The sequence below is a fragment of the Canis lupus genome, chromosome 21 (assembly GCF_048164855.1).
Source record: "Canis lupus baileyi chromosome 21, mCanLup2.hap1, whole genome shotgun sequence".
NCBI lineage: Eukaryota > Metazoa > Chordata > Mammalia > Carnivora > Canidae > Canis > Canis lupus.
In genome coordinates, this window is record NC_132858.1 from 6008870 (window position 1) to 6026963 (window position 18094).

Here is an 18094-nt window from a genome sequence, read left to right on the forward strand (position 1 = left end):
CCGCTGGGAGGATGGTCAGCCCCTCCTGGTGTCCCGGCCCAATCAGCGGCACAGCTCCGTTCTGCAGGGCCGTCCTTCCCTCCGAGCGATCACTCAGGTCCCGCTTCTCCACCGGAGCCAGGCACCGGGTCTCTGCGGAGGGGGCCCCCGGTTCTGGGGGTATGCAGGGCCCCTTGTCCAAACCCCACTCAGAATGGACTGCACGAGGCTGCTGGCTGGGCTTGTCCAGCTCCAGGCGTGTGCTGTGTGGGAGGAGGGCAGGTGGGAAGAAGGCTCTGACGTTGCAAAGCCTCCTCTCCCCCTCCCGGCCCTCTCTCCTGGCTCCCTCCGTTCCCCAGCTCGGAGACCCCCAGCCCTCCCAATCAATGGACCCAGGCGCAGGGTGGGGGCCCATCTTGAGGACCTGCTGGGGCCCAGGCCCTGTGACAGGAGGGGCTCGGTGCCTACAGGGCCTGAGGGCAGCTGGGGAGGCCTCGGAAGCCACAGGAGCTTGAGGGCTGGATGGCAGAGGTGGTGCCCTCTCACTGGGACCCCATCCCTGACCTGGGGTTGCTGGTGTGGCGTGGCCCGGAAACTGGGGCAGCAAACACAAGGGGGCAGCACCAGCAAGTGCTGGCAGAGGTGGAGCCCCTGGACTGGGTGGCAGGAAGCTGGGGCTTGCCCATGCTCTGACTCATGAGCTGTGCAATGCTGCTGGATTCCTGACAGTCTCTGTGCCTCGGTTTCCCCAACTGTAGTAAGTGCATACTCTCTCCTATCTGGGATGGACAGTGGTGCGCTGTTTCTATCCTGACTGACAGTGCCTGCGTAGTCCCCACAGGGTGGGAGCCCGGCCCAGGTCAGGGGTCACCGGGGCAGGTGTCTGCTCTGCCCAAGGTCTGTGTGCTCTATCCAGCCTGACCAGGCACCTTCTCCAGGCTGCCCCTGCTTGTCTGGGCTGGCCATTAGGGGACACACAGATCACTGGTCAGAAAGGCAAGAGGGGCGGGGCTACCCCCAAATTGGTTGCTATCAATTGATAATGCTGTTTGGCCATTTCATCCCTGCCATATGGCCCAAGGAGGGTTATCAGGCTAGACCCCAAGCTAGCCCTCTCTGGGAGTGGGTATTCCAGCCCCCAGGGCAGCACTAGGCGACAGCACCTCAGCTGTGCTCTGCATACTTGACTTGGGTCCCCAAGGCAGGCTAAACAGCCCCCCAACACATCTCCACTGGGGACGTGGGGCAGGCAGAGGCCCATACCTGGGAGTGGGCATGGAGCGACCAAGGGTCAGGGGGGCTGCTTTTCTCCACGATGACACCCCGGCTCCCCCTGGAGCCTCATGCCAGGGGGTAGACCTCTCCTCCCTTCAGCTTAGGGACCAAGACCCTGCCTTGGTCTCCTACACCCCAGATCCCTGCCTGCCGAGCTGGGAGAGATGGGTGGACCCCTGGTGCAGAGCCATGCCCAGTTTTGGAGTTTGCTGTGGGGCAAGATCGGGGTGGGGGGTGCGGTTCTCTGTGCTTGTGAGGGTCCCAACAGCATTCAGGGGCCACCCAGTGGGGTGTGGCCAGCCATGCCGCACTGTCCCAGGATCCACGGTGGGGCCAGTGGGAGAGGGGAGAGATGGTGGGGGGGGCTTGGGAGATTCGCACCAATCCTGGGGGGCACCCCCTCAGCCGAGGCTCCCCGGAGTGGGCTGGCCCGCGGTTCTGGAGGCTACTGATTGTGTGTGTGTGTGTGTGTGTGTGTGTGTTGTGTGTGTGTGCGTGCTTGCATGCAGCTCTGATCTGTGTGATGGGAAACACCCCCTCACAGTATTTGAGCACACTGACATGCCGACCCACATGCACACAGATGAGCTCTAGGCCTGATGCCCACAATCACTCGTGTGCACGGATGCACAAGCTCCTGTGTGCATGGATATACATGCTCTCTCTTGCACATACACCATGCACACAGGCTCGCCCCTCTGCACAACCTCCTCTATGGCTGGCCTGCCCTTCCTGCCGGAGGCGCCTGCTGGCCCCCCTGCCCCCTCATCCATCTTGCCTGCCAGCCTGTCCCTGGTGTCCTCATATCCTTCACACCTTCTCATCTCACTGTTCAATAGCAGGAGGCCACATGGCAGCTGTGGCCGCAGGGAGATGGATGGGCCAGGCAGGGGTGCAGAGGGGCTGGGGAGTGATACCGCCCATGCACGGAGCTCTGGGCCCCCCAGGCACCCTGTGAGGCTCAGGTTGCTGTGGAAGCTGTCAAGTTGTGTCCAGTTTGGCCTGCGTGGATGCCCTGCAGAGTGCCTGGATCAGGACTGAGGGGACCCCAGCAGCAGACCTTGTGCCTGCTTCCTCCTGGAGCGCTGAGTAGTTCCAGCCTCCCTGGTCGGACTTCCCCTACCCCTGGATGGGCTATCCCACCCCTTCCCCAGCCCTGACTCCCCCTGAGCCCTCATGGGCACATTGCACATTGGAAATGCACGTCTGGGCTGTGTGCCCAGCCACATAGAGATCCCCCCGAGAAGGACGCCCAAGGTACTGAAGCTCTTGGAATGCATGTGTGTGACTTGCTAAAGGTCACACACACACAACACCCAGGCAGGCACACGCATGGTCACCCACACATGTGTGCATACACATGGGCACATGCTTCTGCCCTCTCAGACTGACTCTCTGGCCCTGGTGGGTTGGTGGGGGTGGGGGTGGGGGTGGGCTCTGTTGTCTCCAGCACAGTTTTTCTACAAGTGGGATCCTCCCCCTGGAACCACCCTGGGGTAGACCTGCCCCAGATCCTGAGGTCACAGAGGGACCATGCAGGACAGAGGATATGAATCATTAACCCCACACATCTTCCATTTTATAGAGAAACTGAGGCACGGAGGTATGGGGCATAGCAAGAAACATGGTATTATAGCGGGTGGCAAAGGGGGCCCCTGGACTCAGGACTGTGGCTCAGGACACATTGTTCGGATGGGAGAGCTGAGGCTGGGTGGATCTGGGTGGGGGTTAGGGCCCTGAGGTGGGGGTGAGGGCCAACACCGGCAGGGCAGGCACAGAGTGGGAGCTTCTCAATCTGGATGACAGCCATGCCGTTCTCATAGTAGGCGGCCTCATTGATGAACACGGGGTACACAGTGGACTCCCCCTCAGAGAGCACATCTTCATCACTGAACATCTGGGAGATGGGCATCCCGGGCAGCAGCGGCTGGGAGTCTTGGGCCTGGGAAGAGAGCCGCAGACCAAGGTTGCTGGGGCCCACCTCTGCCCTGACCGCTGGGGGTGTGTGACCCCAGCAGGCACTGCCCAAGGAGCCTCTCACTTATGGCCTTGCCCAGTCACTGTTCTACTTCCTCAGTTGATGCCACACGCTGTCTGCTGAGATGCCAACTGGCTCTGTGTTTAGAAATGGAGACGCAAGTTGCCTTAGAATGACAGTTGCCGTTGTGGAAGTGTAGCCTAGCGTTAAGGGCATAGGTAGTAAAGCCTGGGTTCAAATCCTTGCTAGCTATGTGACCTTGGGCAAGTCACTTAACCTCTCCGTTCCTCAGCTTCCTTGTCTGTAAAATCGGAACTATATATATTTTTTTAATTTTTATTTATTTTTGATAGTCACACACGGTGGGGAGAGAGAGAGGCAGAGGGAGAAGCAGGCTCCATGCAGGGAGCCCGAAGTGGGACTCGATCCTGGGTCTCCAGGATCGCGCCCTGGGCCAAAGGCAGGCGCCAAACCGCTGCACCACCCAGGGATCCCCTATAATCGGAACTATAATATCTTCTCCTATCACCCTGAGGTTTCAATTAAACAACTAACAGTGTCTGACACATAGTAAATATAATATAAAAGTTTATCATAGTTTTAAATTGTGGGAGAAATCAGGGGCACTTGGGTGGTGCAGTTGGTTAAGTGGCCAGCTCTTGGTTTGGGCTCAGGTCATGATCTCAGGGCCTTGAGATGGAGCCCCACATCAGGCTCCGCCCTCAACATCGAGTGGGCTTGAGTTTCTCTCCCTCTGCCCCACCCACTTGTGCTCCTTCTCACTGTCAAATAAATAAAAAATAAAAATTGGGGTGCCTGAATGGCTCAGTGGTTAAGCATCTGCCTTAGGCTCAGGGCGTGATCCCAGAGTCCTGGGATCAAGTCCCACATCCGGCTCCCTGCCTGGAGCCTGCTTCTCCCTCTGCCTATGTCTCTGCCTCTCTCTGTGTGTCTCACATGAATAAATAAATTTTAAAAAATCTTTAAAAATAAATAATAACAAATAATAAAAATAAATTATTGTGGAAGAAATCACTCACAATAATTGCCACGGCTTAGCACCTTCCAGGAAGATAACCCCAGCCCTAAACACTGAAAAGATGGTGCCCAGCCCACCACAACGCTGTTACAAGTAAGAGAACACCTCAAAATAAAACACGAAGCTGTAATAAGAGCAAAAAAATCGAAGTTCTGATTTTTCCTACAATTGTTAACTTGGTTCTTTGAACAATTTTTGAAATGTCAAATTCTTTGCAATATTTCTTTCTCTTTTGTGCCTAGCTCCGCTGTGCCCTCAGCACATGCCGGGTCAGCTTGCTGGGTCACCCCCAGGCCAGGCCATTCCCAGGGCTGGGGGCTCGGCTGTCCCCTGCAGGGATGGACGGGGCAGTGGAGGAAGGAGGTGGAGGCCCCTGGGACAGAGACCCACCCTTGCAGAGGTGTTACATTTGGTCATCTGTGATACTGAGGGGGTTCCCACTGGCTGGAGAGGACCCCGCTGGCCCACAAGGACTCATCTTTGAAGGAGGGCTCGTGGCTCCCCACGGGGCTCAGGGGCAGGTCTCTGCGGCGGCCTGGGGAGGGCTGGTGCCAACAGAGTATGTGCCCGCCCCCAGGTCTCTCCCGCCCCCCAAGGCCAGTTGGGGAAACGGTTACTAAAGAAGCTAGGGCTGGGCCCCCAGCGTGGCAGCCCTGCCGCCTGGACGCTGCAGGACACCAGGGCCCCAGGGGCGGGGAGCTTGCACCTTGCCCTACAGCGACCCCACGTGGCGGCAGGCGGAGCCGGTGGGCGGCGCGCTCGGCCCCATCTCCTCCTCCCTCCGGGGGTCGCGGCAGGATCGTCAGATCCCCGCAACATTCGGGACGAGGTCTGCAGAAGGACTTGCTCGATTCCCTAACCTGCAGAGGGACGCTCGAGGAATTAATTGGGAAACAGAGAGGGTTCCGTATTTGTGCCTCCAAGCAGGTGAACTGGGCGGTGGCCGCCCCACAGCCTCGCCCTCGGCCTTCTGTGGCCTCGGGGAGGCTCATCCAGGCTTTGGGGACCTCCCCCCCCTGCCCTCTGCAGATCCCTGTGGCCCGAGGGCCAGGCTGGTTGTGGGCTTCCTGGGAGGCAGTAGGGGCAGGGCGTGTTCTGATCCCAATGACCCTGTGGGAGGCACCTGGGATCCCTCCCTCTGGGGCTCAGTTTCCTCTGATACCCAAGCTGTGACCCAGGAGTCTCCCCACCACAGCACACACCCCGGCAGCTGAGGATGCTTGGTGCCTGCCAGGTCCCCAGACTCGGTGCGCATGCGAAGTCCACGCTGCCCACGGTTCTGTTTGCTTCCATCTCAAAAGCAGGAAAGGCCATGCTTGTGCCCAAGACTGGGTGAGTGAGTCTGTCCCTCCCTCCAGGCCCAGGGCAGAAAGGGCCATGGGGGCCACCCAGGGCTGGTGGGTGGTCTCAGCCCAAACGTGAACCTGGCTCCCTAGCCCCTGGGCCTGGCCTTCGCCTCTCTAGGCCTCAGTTTCTCCCCAAATCCCAACAGTCTCACCCTGATTGAAGAGCTCAATAAAGTCCAGGACTTCGGCAACCAGGGTCCTCATGGTCTGCCTGCAGCGGGCCCTGAGGCTGGGGTCCCAGATCCAGGGCTGGGGACTGGGAGGGGAGGGCTCAGGAGGGTGTCCCAGAGAGGAGGGCTCTGACCCCCAGGCCCTGACCTTGCCCATCATCTGGCCTCGCCCTTCTAGGCCCCGCCCCCTCACCCAGTCATCCTGAGGTCCCAGCCCACCCATTACTTCCTTGGGTGTAACTCTTCTCCCCTGGCAGCTGGTACAGAAAGACTGGGCAGGGGTCCTGCCGCTGAGGGGCAACGGAGGTGTGCAGAGCCCCAGGCCACCTTGGGAGGCTTGGGGAGGGCATGGAGGGAGCACCGGGGCACCACCCATCACAGCCCAACTTTCTCCACCCTCTGGCAAAAGCGGGGAAGGAAGGGACCAGAGGGCTTGAAGCATCTACAGGTGGCAGGCCCCAGCGAAGGGAGCCCAGGGAAGGGAAACCAAGCTGAGGAGGCACTGGATGCCCCCTACCCCCATCCCTCACTTTGTCCTCTGAGGGGGCAGGGCCACCAGAAGGTAGTGGCACAGGTGCATGGCAGAGACCTTGTGGACAGCTTCTGTGATGAGACAGGTGCCCATGCTGGCTGCAGTGGTGTGTGGATCAAGGGCAAAGTTGATCACCCTGCCTGAGGCCTTGGGCCCCAGTAGCTGGCTCAGCTCTCAGGCCATAGCTCGATCTTGGGTCCCCTCTCCAGCAGCTCCCACCCATGGACTGCTTCCCCACCCTGGCTTCCCATCCCCTCCCTTGCTATTAAAAAAGGAAAAGGAATGGCCCTGTATCCTGGGAGCCTAATTGTAGATCTGATACAAGTGAGTCCTTTCTAACCATAAGAGCTCCATCACCAGACACATCCAAGCAGAGGGTCAGTGAATCTGTAGGGAGGCTGCAGAGAGGACTTTGGCTCTGAAAACTGCTGGATCAGAGGCCCAGAGGTCCTGACTAGCCAGGGATCTGTTGAGACAAAGCCTCAAGAATATGATCTTTGCACTCCTGGACAGGACACCTACCTTTCAGGGACCACTGAACACTTGTGTATCGAGAGAGGGGTGGTGGGGTAGGGCGTTGGAGGTGCCCAGGGAGCTCACAGAAGGGCGCACCTGTGGGAGCCCAAGACCCAGGTTATCAGCTTCTGGCTGTGGGCAGTGTAGGGCGGGTAGTGGAGTTCGTTGAGCTTCTCCAGGCCCGATGAGGAGAGCAGGCTGGCACGGTGGTGGGAGAAGGTGTCAAAGGAGAACTTGCCATGGTATCTTCCTATGCCACTGTTACCTGTGCATGCACGGAGGTGAGGGCCTAAGGCCGGCAGCCCACCCAGCCGTAGCAGCAGCCCACAGCTGGCAGGGAGCTCTGGGAAAGCCAAGCCACTCAAAGAGTCATTTTGCAGATAAGAAAACCGAGGCTTTGAGAAGTCCAGGGCCTGGATCAAGGTAGAACAGAGAGTCAAGGGAAAACTGGGCCCTCCCAGGATGGGAGTACCAACCCCAGGCTTGGGGGTGGGGGTCGGGGTGGGGGCTCTAGAGGAGGGCAGGGCTCATCAACGCTCCCCAGCGGCAAGGTCGACAGAGTCAGGTGAATGAAGCCCTGGTTGCTTCCGACAATGCCGCTGCTGGTCTGATGGAGCATCTGGGTCACTACCTGGGGGCGGCAGAAGAGGCCAGGTGGAGGCTCATCATCAAAGGAAGAGGGCTTGGGTCTCCGACCATTGCACGGGGAGCAGAGGGACCTCCCTGTTCCCATCCTCTACTGAGCTGTGTCCCCGTGAGCACTTTGCACATGGAGGGGAGACCGTGACTGCCAGAAGTGGCAGTGAGGGCGGCCAGTGCCTGCGATGGCGCACAGGCCCCACCGTGGCCAGCCTGGCTCTGCCTGTCAGGTCCCAGCTCTGCGCTGCCCCCACCTCCCTCCAGGGCCTCTGCTTGCCCACACAGAGCTTTTGCGTGGTTTAGGAAGACGGGGCCCTGCTCTCTGGGCCGGGCGGGGCGGGGGCCCCTCACCGATGGAGCGCTCGTCCTGTTGCTCTGGCCGCCGATGGCCACGCGGCCGCAGCCCAGCAGGCCCCGCAGCCGCCGGACGCGGCCCAGGCTCGGGGAGCGCCGCGGGTCGTCGCCGTAGAAGCGGGTGATGGCGCCCCCGCGTGTGGGGGCTGCACAGGGCGTAGTCGGGCGCCACGCACGTCTGGCCGCAGTTGAAGTAGCGGAACCAGGCCACGCGGTTGGCCACGGTCTGGGGGTCGCAGTCGTCGTCCACGTAGCAGGGGTTCTTGCCCCCCAGCTCCAGCGTGACGGGCGTCAGGTGCTTGGCGGCGGCGGTCATGACGATCCTGCCCACCCGGGGGCTCCCTGGGAATGTGGGAGTTGACCCCCACATGCTCAACCAGATGGTCCAGGCAGCCACCTCCTCTGTCCCACTCTAACTTGTCTGCTGGGACCTGCCCTAGGCCCTGCTGCCCCAGCATTCCTCTCTCAAGGCGCAGGGGCTGAGCATCTGGAGTGCCCCCCCACTGCTGGCCATCACCTCTCCCTCCACAGCCTTCCCCCCCCAGGACACTGGTTGAGGCCACCACCCTCACCAGGGAAGAAGATGTAGTCAAACTTGTGTTCTAGCAGCTGCCGGGTCTCCTGGGGCCCTCCCAGCACCACGGCAAAGCAGCTCTGCAAGGCAGGACAGGTGTTTCAAGGGACACTTCAGGCCCTGGAGACAGCTGGACCTCCCCAGCTGTGACAGGGTCAGGGGTGTAGGGGCCCTGGGTGCTGATGGGGCAGGGTCATCCTCACCTGGTCCAGGTATTGGGGCAGGACCTCAGCCAGGACCTTCTCCGTGCTCTTACTTAATTCTGATGGCTTCAACACCACACAGTTCCCTGCAGGAACAGAGGGGCATGGCGTGGGGAGAGGCCAGTATGCCCACACCCACCCAGGGCGGAGATCCAAGGAATGTGCCAGAGGCTGGGGCACCACATAAGGGAATTTGAGGGGGCTCCCTTTGGGAAGGGCTACCAGGCTGGGCAGACATGGGGCTCAGAACTCTCTCCTCACCTGTGGCCAGGGCACCCACCAGGGACACCAGCGGCAGGTTCATGGGGTAGTTCCAGGGCGCGATGATGAGCACCAGGCCGAAGGGCTCCTTCTGGATGAAGGCCGAGTCCAGCTGCGTGAACTGCAGCACAGGACACATGGTAAGGTGCTGCTGGGGATCACCCCAAAGCCGCCCCCCAGGGGCCTCAAGGTGCCTGTGTTGTGGCGTGCTCATGACACAGAGATCTCCAGGAAGTCAGAGACTCGCTGTGGGTCAGGGGTGGTGAAGATGCCTGGGCGGGAGCTGCTGCTGGGCACTGTCCCTGGCACTGGCCCCGGCCCCAGCCAGCTGACTCACCAGGTTCTTGGCCACAGGCTCATCCTTCATCCAGTTGTGCAGATTCTTGAGCGCCAGGTCAACCTCATTCTGGCACATGAGGAGCTCAGATGTTTCAGCCTCAAAGACTGACTGCAGTGGAGATGGAATTCATGGGTCAGGCCTGGGACAGAGCAGGGAGGGTATTTAGTGCTTGGGGTCCCCAAGAGTCCTGACCCTGGGATAAAGGAGATAGTCTCCAGCAGCAGCACAGCCCCTGGGAACTGCACTGTGAGCCGTGAGGAGCATAGACCCCGGGACGGGTGGCCTGGCCTCCACCCCGCACTGCCACATCCTTGCTGTGGGATCTTGGGCAAATGTCTTCACCCCCCCACACCTCAGTTTCCCCTCAGTAACATGGGGACCGTGCCTCACAGGTTTGGACGAGTGAATGCTGTCACACATGCCACGCCACGAAGGGGTCTGTGAAATAGGAATGAATTGGCAGCACAGCCAGCCCCCGGCCCCCTCCCCCGCCCACCTTGTGCAGGTCCTGCGCCAGCGCCTCCTGCAGAAGCTGCTTGTTTTCTTGCAGGAAGCGGCCCAGGCCCTTGAGCTGCGCAGCCCTGAACTCGGGGGACCTCGTCCGCCCCGCGCTGAAGGCCTCCCGCAGCCGCCGCAGGGTGTCCGCCAAGGGGTCCATCCTGCGGGGAGGGGGGTGGCATGGATGGGGCGCCTCGCCTTCCCAGGCAGTCTCCCCGCACCCCTGACTGTGCCTGTGTGGGCTCACAGACACTCCTCTGAGGCCTCACGTGGAGCCCCCGAGGGACAGGGCTGCCCCCCTACACACACACACACACACACACACACACACAAACACAAAATAGTCCCTTCCCCTCGGCCAGGCAACAGGAGACCCTAGGCCTTGAGGTGGGTGCAGGACAGGGTGTGGGCTCGGGACCAGCTACCCCAGCCCCTAGGGGTAGGCCAGCAGCCAGGGGACCTCGCTTCTTCCTCCCGCACAGAAATTAGCCCCAAGGCATGGCCCCCGTCCCACTCTGGTGCCCCTCCTGGAGATGGGGCAGCCCTCGTCCCTGCCAGGCCTGCGTGGAGTAACCGGGAAGTTTGATGAGTGGAGGGACAGTCCACCAACAGCCACCATGGCCACCGCTGGGGGATAGTCCAGACGCAGAACGCACTGTGCCTCCTGCCCCTCGCCTGGGGGGCACCGCCTGGGGAAGCCAGGCTGGCTGGTGGTGGCTTGGGGTGCTGGGTGGCCTGGGCAGTGGCCTCCTCTGTCTATGCCCCTGTCACCAGTCCCAGTATTGGAGGAGCAGAGGACAGTGGGGGGCAGGGGTGCCTCCATGCTGCCATCAGCCATGGCAGGAGATCCGGGTGGGGCCCCCACATTCCCCCGGGCCCCCGCCTGTTTACTTGAAGCTCATCAGAGGAGCAGGGTGCTCATCTGCAGTCCCAGAGTTGGCCTGGAGCACCTTCAGGTTCCCTGGGTGCCCCAAAGCACTACCTGGAGTGCCAGCATCACCCTCCCTCATCCAGTTTTCTCTGTCCTGGTCCTATCAGTCCTGCTCTAACTCTGTCCGTGGTTCCCTAGTACCTCTCTAGGGCCAAAACCCTCAGCCCTGAATCAAGCGCCAGAGGAGAGGAGTCTGGGATGAGTTGTGGTACCCAGGGGTCTATCCCAAGACCCTGGCCCCAGCTCAGTCATACCTTTCCCAGGTGAAGTGTGTCCTCACTGTGCACACCTGGAGTGCCCGAGGACAACCTCAGACTCTGCTTGTCCATGGCCAGATCCCCAGGTCCAGTCCCACTGTTGCCCAACAAATGAGGAAGCAGAGCTGAGTGGGGGTGTGCCCAGAGAGGTTGGAGCTGGCCAGCTGCTTCTCATCCAAGCTGCATCCTTGCCTGCCCACTGCAGGGGGTAAGGACCCAAGGTTTGCAGACAAGAAGTCCCTGGCTGTTTACCAGTCCAGGCTTTGGTTGGGCCTGGGCCATGTAAGTGACCCTAGCAGACCTGGCCAGTCCTCACAGACCTTGAGGTCTAGACACAGGGAGAACAATGATACTGAAAACATAAGTCGGTGGGCCACAGGCGCACAGGCTCACCAGACACCCTGCCAGCGGGCTCCCACTGCAGCAGGAGAGGGGCAGGGGCAGACTCTCAGAGGGCAGGTGTTCCGGACAGAGGAACAGAAGCAAGACCCAGCTAGGCAGGGCCTTCCCACAGGGGGCTGGGACTTAGTCCGTGGGTGGTGAGCACACCGCAGAGCAGGGCTAGATGGAAACACAGCTGGTGCCTGGAGCTGACTGCTTGGCAGGCATCACCTATGTCTTCGAAGCGTCAAGGGCTTATTACCCCATCGTAAGGGTGAGGAAACTGAGGTTCTGGGGTGGGAGATGGCCTGATTTGTCCTCCTGACGGCTGCTGTATGGTGGCTTCAGCCCCAGTCCGCATGGCCCAGAGACCCTCCCCTGCAGCGCTGAGTCCCTGCACCAGTGTATGCCCTGTGCTTCTTTAATTGGCTTCCTAGCATCTTTCTGTAGCTTCCAGATGTTCCACAGTGAGACTGCAATACTTTCAGAAACAGAAATAAACAGTAAGTGTCACTTTTACAGCCCTAAACCAAAGACTCAGATCTGGCCTCGCTTCCCAAGCAGCTCTCTGCTTTCCCTCTCCCGACTGCCCAGCCTTCCCCGTCACAGCCCCGGTGATGGTGACAGTGACATCTGGCTGGTCCTGGTCTGTCCACACACTGCCTCTTCTCCCAGCTTAGGGGCTCCTTTTTTTTTTTTTTTTTAAGATTTTATTTATTTATTTATGAGAGAGAGAGAGCACGAGGGCAGACTCCGCACCAAGAGCAGGGAGACTGATGTGGGGCTCAATCCTGGGACCCCGGGATCATGACCTGAGCTGAAGACAGACCCTTAACTGACTGAGCCACCTAGGCGCCCCAGCCTACGAGCTCCTTGAGGGAGGATGGGGTCTGTCCCCTTTACAGGCCCCAGAGGGAGGGTTCCTTTGAGGGTGTTCCCAGGACCCTGTCAGGGGGGGTGTGAAATCCAGTCAGAATTGGTACAGAGGCACCTGGGTGGCTCAGTGGTTGAACATCTGCCTTCGACTCAGGGCATGGTCCTGGGATCGGGTCCCACGTCGGGCTCCCTCCATGGAGCTTGCTTCTCCCTCTGCCTGTGTTTCTGCCTCTCTCTGTGTGTCTCATGAATAAATAAATAAAATCTAAAAAAAAAAAAAAAAGAACTGGTACAGCCAGAGCAGGACAGTGAGTGCCCCCCTCCCTGAGCTGAGCCAGCTCCTGGGTCCTGGTCCCTGGCCCTGTGGCCCCACATTTCACTCCCCCATACTGCTGGCCCTGGACTCCAGGGCCCCACATACCCCAGTGTGGGCTCAAACCCTGGATCCCTTGTGACATCTTTGCCTTCTTTGCCTGACATTCTGCTTCCAGATGCACTCACCCCTGCCTCTGCGGACTGCCAATCGTCCTGGCTCCTACCAGATTCCTGTGCCCATGCCTGGCAGTGGAGTAACCTTGGGGGTGACCTAGCAGAAGCTGCCTCCTGCTTCACAGATCTAAAACTTTGCCCTTACCAGGTCAGGAGTTGGCTTCAGCTGAACAGAGAACAGGTCTGGCAACTCTAGGCTGCTCTGGGTGTGCATATGGGGCTGGCAGGGAGTTATCTGATGAGAAAAATCCCCCAGAGGATTACAGGATAAACTACCAGTGGGACTCGGGTAGCAAATGCTGCCTCTTCCAGGAAGCCCTTAGCCAGCAGACCACCTGCTCCCCACACCAAGTCTTCATGTCCACCACCCCCTCCTTCCCCTTGCCACGGGGGTCATTTATTGCCCCTCCCCTAATGTGTCCACAGGCATCCTTGGGGCAGAGGAAGGGGCCGTGGTAGCTGCAGGGATCCTGGATGGGCAGGGCACCCACTGGGCTACAAGGTGGTGATTCATTGTTCCTCTGCTCATTTATTCTTTTATTTATGGCAGGACTCTGGGCAAGTTATTTAACTTCTCTTAGCCTCTCCAGGTAACCATAGTGAGTGTCATGGCCCTTGAGAGGATCACGTACGGGAAGATAGAGGAATACATAGGATAGGTCACAGCTGATGGCACAAAGTCAGTGCTCCCCAATGTTGGCTACTAATATTTCCTCGAGTCTTTCTTAAGCACATACTAAGTTCTGGGAAGCAAAAGAATGAGCTCAGACCCTGTCGCCAGCTCTCACCAGTTGTCTGACCCTGTCCTTCCTCCAGCCCTGAATTCTGTAGGATTAGACTGTGACCACCCAGTGCTGAGGGCTGTGGAAAGTGGCTCTGGGCAGGGCTGGGAAAACCCACCAGGCGCCCTGGATCATCGTTGGCTTGACTGGAGTCAGCCTAGCAGGAGCCACAGCCTACCACAGACCCCAGGCCTGCATCTGGGCCTGAACCAGAGATGCCAGTGCTGTTAGGACACCCAGAAGGGAACCTCAGAGCTGGCATTTAAAAGTGGAGGGGTAGGGGGTGAGGGGATGGGGGGAGGGTGGTGGCAGCTGAGCAGGCCTCCTGTCCCCAAACCATTGGGTGATGTGCACTTCAGATATCTGAACTGTACCTTAACGAAACCATTAAAACAACTAAAACTAAATGGAATCCAGAAACCTGAGTAGCTCATAAGTAAATGAGAATGCACGAAACCTCAACAGGGATTGGCAAAATGTAAAATAAAACCATTGTAAGATGTCTTTGTTGCCCCATTTTATCAGTTTTCTGTGGCTGCTATAACAAACGGCCACAAATGTGGTGGGTGAGGACAACAGAAATGAATTGTCTCACAGCTCTATAGGTCAGAAGTCCAAGATCAGAGCCAAACTTCCACCCAGGGGTTCCAACTTTTTTTTTTTTTTTTAAGATTTTGTTTATTCATGAGATACACAGAGAGAGAGAGTCAGTGACATAGGCAGAGGGAGAAGCAGGCTGCCTGAAAGGAGCTGGATGCGGACTTGATCCCAGGACCCCAGGATGGCAACCTGAACCAAAGGCAGATGCTCAACCACTGAGCCAACCAGGTGCCCCCTCTTGGGGGCTCCAGAACAGAGTCTGTCTCTGCTTCCCCTAGGTTCAGTGGCTACGAGCACCCCTGGGCTTTGTGGCCACATATTTCCTACCCCTGCTTCCGTCTTTACACGGTCTCAGCATTGAACCTCCCCTTGCCTCTCTCTTCTCAGGACACTTGTGACCGAATTTGGGGCCTGTTGGATATTCCAGGATGGATTCCATCTCTCGAGATCATTAACTCAATCACAATATGCAAGACTACTTTTTCTAAGTAAGGTCTCATTCACAGAGGATTAGGACGTGGACAAACCTTTGGGATCCATTATCAGCCCGCTACAGGGAGCAAAAGCCACTTGCTTTGACACCCCTGGAGAATAAGGGACCGTGGCTCCCAGAAAAATGTATTCAAATCATCAACAGATCTTTGCTGAGCACTTAAGTGGAGGGCTGCACATAGGACCTGGCTTTGAACTAGCCTTGCAACAGGGCACTAGTCTCAAAGGGGACCGAGGGGTCGGGGACTCCAAATAGGATGATCACAAGATGCTGGGTGGAGAGACGCTGGCCAGGGACACCCCTTAGACGAAGCTGCATCTGAGCCGATTCCTGGCAGTGAGATATGCCACGTATTTGCAGCTGGGAGGGGAAGAGTGTCCATTCCAGACAGATGGGATTAAGTGCGAACATCTAAGGACAAGAGGAAGCCAACGTGGCTGCACATCAGTGAGACAGGGCAGGGGGACAGCAGAGGACAGGCCAAGGCACACTTTGAAGTGGGAGCATCTACTGGAAGGCAAACACTTAACTGACTGAGCCACCCAGGCTCCCTGAGGTGATTCTTTCCAGGAGTTCTGTTGCTACAGGGAAGCCAAGAATGGGTGCTGGCTGAGGGGTGGGACGGGTTGAGATCCAGGGGTACATATGGGTGTTTATGGGGAGGAAGCAGGTGGGGAGCCCTTGATGGGAGAAGATAGAAGGGGCAGAGAAAGTGGATGTGGAGTGAGGGCTTGCAGAGGTAGGGGTGGAGAATGAGGGACAGATTTCCCCTGGGGATTTGTGTGTTTTCCATGATGTAACATAACAGGAGCCAGAGCTGGGGAGGTCGGAGGTCAGATGTGACAGAACAGTGGCTCTGGTTGAGGCCTCTGAGGTTTGGCCATGACCTTCTGTTGAGATCCGACGGACTCCTATGGACTGAATTGTATCCCTCCAAAATCGTGTGGTGGACATTTAGAGAGTGCTCCCTTCTTAGTGATTACAAGCATTGCCGTGGGTAACATCAGATATGTGTTTCTTGGGGCACCTGGGTGGCTTAGTCGTTGAGCGTCTGCCTTTGGCTCAGGTCATGATCCTGGGGTCCTGGGATCGAGTCGCACATCAGGCTCCCTGTGAGGAGCCTACTTCTCCCTCTGCCTGTGTCTCTGCCTCTCTGTGTCTCTCATGAGTAAATAAATAAAATCTATAAAAAACCTTTGTGTCTCTTGGTGTTTCTCTTGGGTGTGTATCTGGGTGTAAGATGTGTAGGTGGTAAGTGCATCTTCAACCTTCCCAGGTATTGCTACACATGGCCTGCATGTTGCCTCCAGAGAGATTGACTAATTGAAATTCCCCAAAACATTGTATGAAAGTTCCCCTTGCCCCATATCTTTTCCAACACTTGATATTGTCAGACTTTTTGCTTTTTGCCAATGAGTGTAGTGGGTTGAACAGTGCCCTCCCCCTCTAAAAAGATATGTCTATGCCCTAACCCTAGGAGTCTGTGACTGTGACCTTATGTGGGCAAAAGAGTCTTTGCAGATGTAATTAAAGATCTCAAGATAAGAGATCCCAGATTGGCCAGGGGAGCCCTAAATCCTATGATAAATGTCCTTGTATAAGAAAGAGATTTGAGATAGAAGAGGAGGAGGCCATGTGAAGATGAGGCAGAGACTGCCACAAGCCAAGGAGCCCTCGGAACCCCTAGAAGTTGGAAGAGGTAAGAAAGGACCCTCCCCTAGAGGCAGTGGAGAGAGTGTGGTCCTGTCATACTTGGATTGCAGACTTCTGACCTCTAGAACTGTGGGAGAAGAAGTATCTGGTTTCTAAGCCATGCAGTTTGTGTTTGTGTCCTTTGTTACGACAGTCCTAGGAAACTGACACAATGAGCACGTAACAGTATCTTACAATCGTTTTAATTTATATTTTAACCAATACTGCTGAGGATGAGCATAGTGTCATTTGCTTATGGGCTCCTCAGGTTTCTTATCAGGTCTTTGTTGTTGTTGTTGTTGCTTAGTTTTCTACTGTGTTATTTTTCTTTTGTCTTATCAGTTTGTAGGAATTCTGTATTTTCACAATAGTAACCCTTTTCTGTGTATCTAATTTTAGGGGGTAATTAATAAACTTTATTTTCTAGAACAGCTTTAGATTCACAGCCAAATTGAGTTAAAAATACACATAGTTCCCATATACCCCTTTGTTCCCCACACACATATTCAACATCCCTCACCAGAGAGGCACATGTGTTAAAATCAGTGAGTCCACACTGACACATCATCATCACCCACAGTCCACAGTTACATTAGGGTCCCCACTTGGTGTTATACATTCTGTGTGTTTTGACAAATGCATGATAACATGTACCCACCATTGTAATATAGAGAATAATTTCACTGCCCCAAATCCTCTGTGCTCCACCTGTTCATCACTCTTTCACCCCAAACACCTGACAACCACTACTTTTTTTGTTTTACTGTTTCCATAGCTTTTTCTTTTCTGGAATTCCACATAGTTGGAATCACACAGTAGGTAGTAATTTCAGATCGGCATCTTTCACTTAATCATATGCATTTAAGCTTCCCTTGTTTCTTTTCATGACTTGATAACTCATTTCTGTTTGGCCCTGCATAATATTCCATTGTCTGGGCGGACCATAATTTATTTAACCATCTAGCCTACTGAAGGACATCTTTGATGTCACCAAGTTTTGGAAAATATGAATAAAGCAACTACACACTTCCATGTGCAGATTTTTGTATAGACATACGTTTTCAACTCCTTTGGGCAAATGCCAAATATTTCACTAGACTTTCTTTTTGCTTACATGGTTTCTGAGAATTCCAATATAATTCTTCTTTGTCTTCCTCAGGTATAGATAAGGTGTCCCCCCATCTCTGATTTTTTTCTCTATCTTTGATTTCCTAAAGTTTGAATGTTATATGCCTAGATGTAGCTTTCTTTGCATTTGTCCTGCTTGGTGTGCTTTGAGATTCCTGAATCTGTGGTTTGGTGTCTGATGTTAATTTGGGGGAATTCTCAGTCATCACTCCTTCAAATATCACTTCTGTTCCTTTTCTGTCTTCCTTCCAGCTTCCCTATGACATGTAAGTTACACCTTTTGCTATTGTCCCACACTTCTTGGATGTTCTGTACTATTTCTTTAAAAAATCTTTAAAAAAAGATTTATTTATTTATTCATTCAGAGAGAGCGAGAGAGAGGCAGAGACACAGGCAGAGGGAGAAGCAGGCTCCATGCAGGAAGCCTGATGTGGGACTCGATCCTGGGTCTCCAGGATCACACCCTGGGCTGCAGGTGGCGCTAAACCGCTGTGCCACCAGGGCTACCCCTGTTCTGTACTATTTTTCCCCCAATCTTTTTTTCCTCTTTGCTTTTCTACTTTGAGTTCCTTGTGTCATATTTTCAAGCTCAGAGATTCTTTCCTCAGCCATGTCCAGGCTGTTAACAAGCCCATCAAAGGCATCCTTTGTTTGTTAACAATATTTTTGATCTCTAGCATTTCATTTTGATTCTTTCTTCAAATTTCCATCTCTCTGCTTATATTATCCATGTTATTGCATGTCATCTGCCTTTTCCATTA

General features: G+C 56.1%; 2 protein-coding genes across 2 annotated transcripts; both read right to left on the bottom strand.

The window, feature by feature from the left end:
- Positions 1–2824: 2824 nt before the first annotated feature.
- Positions 2825–7108, bottom strand: ACY3 (aminoacylase 3). Its single transcript, XM_072792022.1, is given in 9 exon segments — positions 2825–3196; positions 5470–5523; positions 5526–5599; positions 5770–5822; positions 5824–5873; positions 5981–6077; positions 6318–6490; positions 6949–7033; positions 7101–7108. Coding segments are annotated over 9 exon segments (906 nt in total). The 3' UTR covers positions 2825–2884.
- A 16-nt stretch (positions 7109–7124) lies between these two features.
- Positions 7125–9867, bottom strand: LOC140613587 (aldehyde dehydrogenase family 3 member B1-like). The gene is given in 9 exon segments (XM_072792023.1): positions 7125–7178; positions 7308–7466; positions 7826–7961; positions 7963–8170; positions 8401–8482; positions 8606–8691; positions 8867–8987; positions 9204–9314; positions 9703–9867. Coding segments are annotated over 9 exon segments (1119 nt in total). The 5' UTR covers positions 9865–9867.
- Positions 9868–18094: the final 8227 nt, after the last annotated feature.